The sequence below is a fragment of the Triticum dicoccoides genome, chromosome 1A, assembly GCF_002162155.2.
Source record: "Triticum dicoccoides isolate Atlit2015 ecotype Zavitan chromosome 1A, WEW_v2.0, whole genome shotgun sequence".
Taxonomy (NCBI): domain Eukaryota; kingdom Viridiplantae; phylum Streptophyta; class Magnoliopsida; order Poales; family Poaceae; genus Triticum; species Triticum dicoccoides.
Window position 1 is genome coordinate 12270647 of NC_041380.1, and position 7897 is coordinate 12278543.

The following is a 7897-nucleotide window of genomic DNA, read 5'->3' on the forward strand; positions in this document are numbered from 1 at the left end:
GGCGCCTCGGATCGGGCCCTTCTGATCGTCCCCGTCGCCTCGCTCGGCTCTCGCAGGTAACGACCCAATGCCAGGTCTCTCTCGCGTCGGGCAAGGTAGCCGGGTTCCCTTCCTTGTCGGTAGGCTTCGTGCGCCTACGTTCGGCATCGACGATTGGCCGCTCCGACCGACGATTCGCTGCATCTGCGGTGTTCCTGAATTGATACACTCCTACATTGTGCCGGCCGGCATCGGTGACCCCAGGGACATGGCCGTCTTTCATGCCCCTTACTTGTTCGACGGAATTCCCGACCCGCGTCCGCCGCTTGGAAGACCGTGTAATCCAGCACGGTTTCTTCTTGGGTTGTCCCGGATGCTCCGCTGCCTTTTCATTTCCGGGTTCGCGCTACTAGTTCAAGTCATTAAGTCTGGGAGGAGGAGCTGCATTTTGTTTGGCTCGCCCCCACTGGCTGGAGGAAGACAGTTTGGCATAAATGCTGCTGCCTTTTTATCTTCTCACAATGTGATTTTTCTTCTTCTTTCCAACATGTAACAGTACTACTGCTAGCAGACTACGGAGGCAGTAATGAAGCAGAGGATATAACTTTTGCCTGTTAAACTCGTTGAAATTTCTGCTCTGGAAAAACACGAAATCCAGTGTTATTGCGCTATCTTGTACAGTACTTCCTCTGTAAAGAAATATAAGAGCGTTTAAAACACTAAAGTACTTCCTCTAACTTTTCATAAGACTTTTTTAGAGTCTAGGACACTGTCAAAAAACGTCTTATATTAAGTTACATAGGGAGTAGCTACGTCTCTGTAGGCCTTCACAGCATTCGCTTACTAATCTGGTCAAAACAGCAAATGCGAAACTAGGATAGCTTTTTGGTGGCATACTCTGAACCTGAACCAAGAGTAATCGTATGGTGGATCTGGAACGGGACAAGCTTTGAGTGGAAAAGGAAGTTCCTTTTTTCTGCACTTTTCGCATCACTGTCGTTCTAGCATAATTGTCCTCATCGCATTTCTTAAGCTGAACATATCTGCTGCTGTGCTGCATTAGTCTGTGACATCTCTACTGTTCAAAAGATTCACCATGCTTAATAATACTTCAGGGTACCCTGCAATGGATCCGCCAAAGGATGCATCTCCATCACCGAAACTGCACACGAGGCTGAGGGTTTGGGAGTTTGCAGACCGTTATGTATTTGAACCGGTCGATGGCCTTGCTGACCTGTTCCTCTCAGTAAGCCGGACCAATGGATCTATGAACCTAGTGCAAGAGTTGCCACCGCGTGGCCCCTCGGCAAACCCAAAAGTTAGGATAGTGTTTGGTGTGGTAGGAGTGCTCAAGCTTGCAGTTGGATCATGTTGTCTGGTCATCACTGACCGTGATTGCGTCGGATCCTACATGGGACATGCTGTTTTCAAAGTTACAGGACTAAAAGTTCTCCCCTGCACTACCGCATCTTCGGCCGAGCAGGTCCGACTCCGACAATTGTCAATTTGTTCCCAGTTATGCTGTTTCCATATGTGTATGGCATGTAATGATTGTAGAATGATGTTACCAGAAAAAGATGGAGAGCGAATTTTCAGACCTCTTGGATGCTGCAGAGAGGAGTATAGGCCTGTACTTCTCCTATGAGGCCAACTTGACACTTACGTGGGTATCGTATATGATTCCTTTTTGTTACATGCATTTTGTCGTTTAATGGTACATGGAGTTTCAAAGAAAACATTAATTGGCCTAGCAAAATGGATGGCAATTTTTCTCCCAGTTAAACTATACCAGAATTAATCCTATGGTCTTATTTTAATTCAGTTCTCTTGTCATTGCAAGTCTGAATGACACTTACCTTTATCCCTTCTGTTGCAGTTTACAGAGGGTATATGATCTTGGGGACACGTTCAAAGCACTTCCACTTTGGAGACAGGTTTGTTGCCTTTTACTCATGTAATGCTGGAGCTTGTTTACACATGGGACATCCAATCCTTTTCCCATTGTAGAGAGTAATCTACTACTATCTCAGTCTCAAAATGTAAGACTTTTTTGTAGGTTAAACTAGCCTACAAAAACGTCTTATATTTTGAGATGGAGGTAGTACATGTGATGCTAGGTAGGAGTTTCTACGTTCTCCTTGTTGCATCTTTGGTCAGTAAGTTACACTTAAGCTGTATAGAATATTCATTGTTTTAATGTCTACAGAAAAGTTTGAATGACTGAACAAACTAATGACCATAAACGTAAGCTGTAATACAAATTTGCACAAAACAACATGAACTGTAATTGTGGCATGTAACTATGGCTGGCTTTGGTATATGATGTTTCTTTTGATGGTATATGTCTAAAGTGTGTGCTCGTAGTAGTACAGAGCCGATTTTTCCGAATGGTTTCCTTTACTAAATGTTCCTTTCAACGTGTGAATACAAACTCTTCTGCACAGACCAATTTACTACATTCTTTGCAGGCAGAACGTAGATTTATGTGGAATGGTTACTTGTTGGAGCCTCTCATTGAGAACAAAGTAAGATTACGTTTTGTTTTGTTTTTGTAATTTCCAGTTTTAAGAATATCAGATCCAATATTTGTAAAGTATTTTGATTTCCTTTTTTTTTCTTCCTTGACAGCTGGACCAATACTTATTACCGGTCATTCAAGGAAGTATCCTTTGCTCATTGATATACTCCAACTCACTACCCAAAATATCATACCATGCTCACAATCTCCAACACACGAGTTTGACTATGATTTTGTACTTATAATACCTACAAACTTAGTAAAATGGCATATGACATAAAAGTATTTCGCAAGACAAATACAACATTGCATGCTCAATCCATGTACTTCCGCATATATATTAGTGGTCAAAGTTTTAAAACCTTGACCACATGTATACTTATGTGCCTTATGCTACTATTTACCATGTGTCCAACAGAATTGAAAGGCGGGGCCAGTCAAAGGGGGCTGGCTGTGTTAATCAGGGAAAAAAACTGATGTTGTGGCAAACATAAAATAGCCTCCAACAGAATAGTGGCATTCGTGTAACTTGCAAACAAAAACGATGGCATAAGCTGAATTGGGTTTGAGAATAGTGGCATTGGTCAAAATTTCCCATTTTATTTGTTAATTGGTGGTTAGACTGTACGCTTTTTAGGACGTCATCTATTTTGAAAACAGATGGAGTATTGCTAGTTTAGACTTAAATTACCTATTCGATTAGGATTAGTTATATCAATTTGAGTTGCTGTAACTTAACTAAATGTTAGGTTTTCAGAATATACATGCAGAAGTTGGATCAGATAAAGTAGTAGTAACCATGATTGCACGCAGGTGCACAAGAAGGATAGGTGAGAGTTCTGAAGCATCAAAATAAGTTTGATAATGAGTTCTTCACTATTTTTGAGTTAAACTAATTTCAGTATTTAACAATTTGTACTTGGCCTTCCGTTTTTAGAAATTGAATACCTTTTGGTTAATTAAAAAATTAAGCGGATGTTGTTAACTGAAGGTACACGGTGTTGGAGACGGGGTGCTGATCCAGAGGGCTATGCAGCAAATTTTGTTGAATCAGAGCAGATAATGCAAACAAAAGGATATACAGCATCCTATGTACAAGTAGGTTTCTAAATAAACAATATGAAAATCACTGGCTAGACTAATAGTTGATTAAATGTTTTTGATTTCTCTTCTCTTTTGGTCTTTTAGTTTCCTTTCTTTTAGTCTGTGTGCTAAAAGTCCTTAAGTGGTACAATGATCTTCACCATGTTCAGATGGTACTACTGTGTTATTTTTATGTTTTTGGACAACTCAATGAAACTACTATATATTGCAGGTTCGAGGTTCTATGCCTTTTTTGTGGGAGCAGATAGTTGATTTGACATATAAACCTAGTTTTGACATTGTTAGAGTGGAGGAGGCGGTGAGTTCTGTCAATTCTATCTTTATTCTATTTTCCTTCCCTTCAGGGCATTGATATTATTCTAATAAACATTGTTGATTTTTGCACTATAATGCAGCCTTGGCGAAACCTTTTTTTTCATCCTAATTTGTGTTGCGTCTCTGTTCTGCAGGCTCGTGTGCTTGAGCGACACTTTCATGATTTACAAAAGAAATATGGAGCTGTCGTGGGTATTGATCTTGTCAATACAGTAAGTAATGAACTCTTGGACTCACTAAGTGCTAGAATTTTTTGGGTGGTGGTCCAGCATAAGGGTGTCTCTTTTACAATAGCAGATTCAGAATTCCTCATTTAGGAATAATCTCGCATATTTGTTTGGCACGCCACCATTGTAACTTTGTTTACAGATTTGCCTTTCATATTTATATTTCAGTGTATGGGTGTTTGTTGTCCTGATAGTAGCTTACTCTGTTTTCCATGTGCATTTACTCTCTTTTCGTATTCCTATATTCAGACTGGTGGTGAAGGCCGCCTGTATGAAAGATATGCAAAATCGATTGAGCCTATTCTCACTGAAGATATAAGGTCACATTTTCCACAATTTAGATTTCTCCTATTGTGGTTGTCTGTTCCTAATTGTGCTACATTGTCTACTTACTGCAGATTCATACATTTTGACTTCCATAAAATATGTGGTCATATTCATTTTGAGCGCCTTTCACAGTTGTATGATCAAATTGAGGATTATCTTAAGAAGCATAAGTATGTCCCTCAGAGATAAGAAATGAAGTTTTTACATGTTTTACTGCTTGATGTTAATTTTCTTCGACTACACCTGCTCCTGTTATCTGTTTCTAGTTTTACAAGTTGTTTAACCTGGATTTCTTTGCCTTGCTACTAAAGTGTTATATTTGATCAATGTATTTGACACGAAAGCAATACTAATGATGATGAGCGTACTATGTTCTTTATTTTTCTTATAATTGCTTCCATCTCCATGGTATTACTAATGTTGTGGTATAGGTACTTCCTTTTGGATGATCAAGGCAAGAAAATGGTGGGGCAGACTGGCACTGTCAGAACAAATTGTGTCGATTGCCTAGATCGTACTAATGTAACTCAGGTACAAACTCTAGTACAAGGCAGTCATGTTTTTTTTCTTCTTTAACAAAATCTCTTGTTGTACTATCATTTGTTGTTTCTGCTTCATTTGGAATCTATATAGTGTGATATTCTATTTAGATGCGGAAGGCCTATTCATTCTCCTTTTTTTTTCAGTGTTACCTCCTAGATGCATTTTTAGAAGATACAGAAGTTAACACTGAACTTGTTCTAGGTATTTTTATAGAGGGTGTCTAATTATGTATCAATGGGCTCATCTAAGCTAACCACAAACACTATATTTTTTCTTATATGCAAATTTTAAACTAGCATGAGCTACATCGATTAGCTTGTTTAGGTTGAGCCATATGTTTCGTTTGATGATGGTCTGTGCTAGAACAAAATATCGTACTGTTGCAGCCAGATTACGTGCCTTACTTGCATCCAATTGCAAATCTTATGGGCCACATCAGTCTCAAAGTATTTGTGTGTTAGCCCATCTTTCTCTGACAAACCATTATCGGATTGACATTTTTTAGATATTGCATTTTCTCTTACCTTCCATCTTGACCTGATTTTTTTTGAGAAAGCGATCCAACTTCTTTCATTAAATAAACAAATTACATCACATCAGCATTGCTTAAACATATCATTAAAGATTGCATTTTCTCTGATCTTATATCTTGATCTGCATAATGAACATTGAAAACATCGACAATGCTTAAACAGAGCATGGTTGGAAGAAAAACTCTTGAAAGCCAGCTCCAACAACTAGGAGTTTTTGGTGGTAACGATACAATCAGCAATTACCCAGCTTTCGATGCAGATTACAAAGTTTGTGAGTATTATGTTTGATATTCTCTAACCATGGTTCCTACTTATATTTCCCCTGTATTTGTCTTTGACCAATGTTGCTTTAACCATTTGCAGTGTGGGCAAATCATGGAGATGCAATAAGCACTCAGTACTCTGGCACTCCTGCTCTGAAGGGAGACTTTGTCCGGTAATCTCTATAAGGAGAATGCAGCATTCGCTTGTTTTTTGAAGTGTTTGTAACAACTGTTAGCATCTTTATTTCCTCCCTTTTCATTTCCCCAAATGGGTTTACTATTTCAAGCACACTAGTAATTCTGGCCACCTTGAGTCACAACCGAGCTGCTATTTTTATTCGATTCAAGGTTTTAAGATGCTGTAACATCTGGTGCAGTAAATCTCTTCTCCTGTTTCACCTCCAGAATGTCTACTGTTAAACATAACCGACATCAGTTCAATCTGGAGAAAAATGATCTGTAAAACTGAAAAGATCACTTAATTTGGAAAGTAATACTGATGCATCTTGACATTGTATTATCTTTTTTTCCCACTCTTTTGTGGCCTTTCAGCTTTACGTTCATATATCTCTCTTTTTCATGTTTGATCTAACAAGGAAAAGAATGTTGTCTGTTTTCATTATTTCTTGTTCTTAAGTTGTCCACATTTATAGATTTGGTTTTGTCTATTAGGTATGGGAAACGGACTACTCAGGGAATTTTTAATGATCTGTGGAATGCACTTGCTAGATACTACTTCAACAACTTTGCAGATGGTACTAAGCAGGTATTTTTGCTGTCTTAGCATGCATGCAACTTAAGTGAATAGAAAAATAAGTTCACAACATGGCGGGGTTGGGTTGGAGTTCACCATCGATGGTTGGGCAAGTGAGGGCAGGTTTTAGATCTGACAAAGAATAATGTATAAGTCTTTCATCAGCTAAAATTACAAAGTATTGTACCATTATTACATCTATAATAAAGGTGTATATATAGAGGCTAGCTAATGGTAAATCAAGTAACTATATCCATAGTTGAGTTAAAATGTGAGAAATAATCATATTTTTATACTTGTAAAAAATAATTTATATTATACAAAAACATTGAAAAATATGTATTACAAATCAGGCAGGTGGATCGATCTGTGACCTGCATCTTCCAGCCCTTCTCAGATAGAGGTTTGTTTCGGTTGTGTTGTTTCTAGGATGCCATGGACCTTCTTCAAGGACATTACGTATCATCAGTTAGTCGGGACGCTGCGCTTCCAAGCAAACCCGGAGTTATGCAGGTGGGTATTAGCTGTTTCACTGGCCAATACTTCTTTGTGTATGACATTGCAAGTTTGCAGTGATTGGTTCCAACATTTGCACCGAATGTTATCTTACTTGCACGCTTTCTCCTTTGCAGTCCTTCCGTGTTGCTTTTGCATTGATTTTTTGCGCTGCTATGTTCATGCTTATGTCTCTACGACAAGGTAAAGTTTCTGGCTTCTGAATTTGATATATTTTCTGGAATTGACAATGATTACGAAAATCCCACAAACCAAAGCGGACCTATATGGAGAAGTTCAATTCAGTCTTTGTCATCCTTGGTGTATTCAGCCAGAAGTTGTGCTTTATTGACATGTAACTTGATTCTGTTGCCTTTGTGGAACCATAATTTGCAGCCCGGAATGATCTTCGCCACTTGGTGGTAGCACTTGTGTGGGCCGGTCTGTGCGTTGGCATTGCACTATATGTCAAAAAGAACGGTAGGAAGTTCTGCAACCGACCTCGTTTTTACCTGTCACGCAATTGACCGATGCGCGAAGGACCTTTGCATGTATGCCAAGTGATCACACTAGCTTGTCGCAAGCTCCTTGCAGCATCTTCTATTGTGTGAAGATTTATTCTTAGCAATTTTTTTTTTCTGTAGGGCGCTTGCCCTCCCCAATTTTGTATCAATGTCTATTCTGGCACCCCCGCCTACCTGCAATTTTGTATTTAAATTCTGTCCCTGTCTCACTACGGCAAGGTTTGTTTAGTTTGACATAATTGTAAATCCCATTGTGATACGATATCAATGAATTGATGCACATGCACTAGTATTTGAAATACCTAGCTCCAGCCA

At 39.0% G+C, this 7897-nt stretch overlaps 1 protein-coding gene across 1 annotated transcript; it reads left to right on the plus strand.

Moving 5' to 3' along the window:
- Nucleotides 1-7897, plus strand: LOC119358715 (phosphoinositide phosphatase SAC7-like). The gene is made up of 19 exons (XM_037625153.1): nucleotides 1-56; nucleotides 1095-1462; nucleotides 1551-1642; nucleotides 1856-1913; nucleotides 2448-2504; nucleotides 2608-2641; nucleotides 3247-3327; nucleotides 3489-3595; nucleotides 3813-3899; nucleotides 4051-4128; nucleotides 4393-4463; nucleotides 4542-4640; nucleotides 4902-5001; nucleotides 5709-5817; nucleotides 5910-5982; nucleotides 6482-6575; nucleotides 6993-7076; nucleotides 7196-7262; nucleotides 7455-7897. The coding sequence occupies exons 2-19, from the start codon at nucleotides 1106-1108 to the stop codon at nucleotides 7583-7585; spliced, it is 1779 nt and encodes a 592-aa protein (XP_037481050.1). The 5' UTR covers nucleotides 1-56; nucleotides 1095-1105; the 3' UTR covers nucleotides 7586-7897.

Excerpts from the sequence above, each read along its gene's own strand:
- LOC119358715 (XM_037625153.1), top strand. The coding sequence starts at position 1,106 with ATGGATCCGCCAAAGGATGCATCTCCATCACCGAAACTGCACACGAGG. Across the intron at positions 1,463-1,550 it reads CCGCATCTTCGGCCGAGCAG|AAAAAGATGGAGAGCGAATT; the intron begins GTCCGACTCCGA and ends TGATGTTACCAG. Across the intron at positions 5,818-5,909 it reads CGATGCAGATTACAAAGTTT|TGTGGGCAAATCATGGAGAT; the intron begins GTGAGTATTATG and ends AACCATTTGCAG.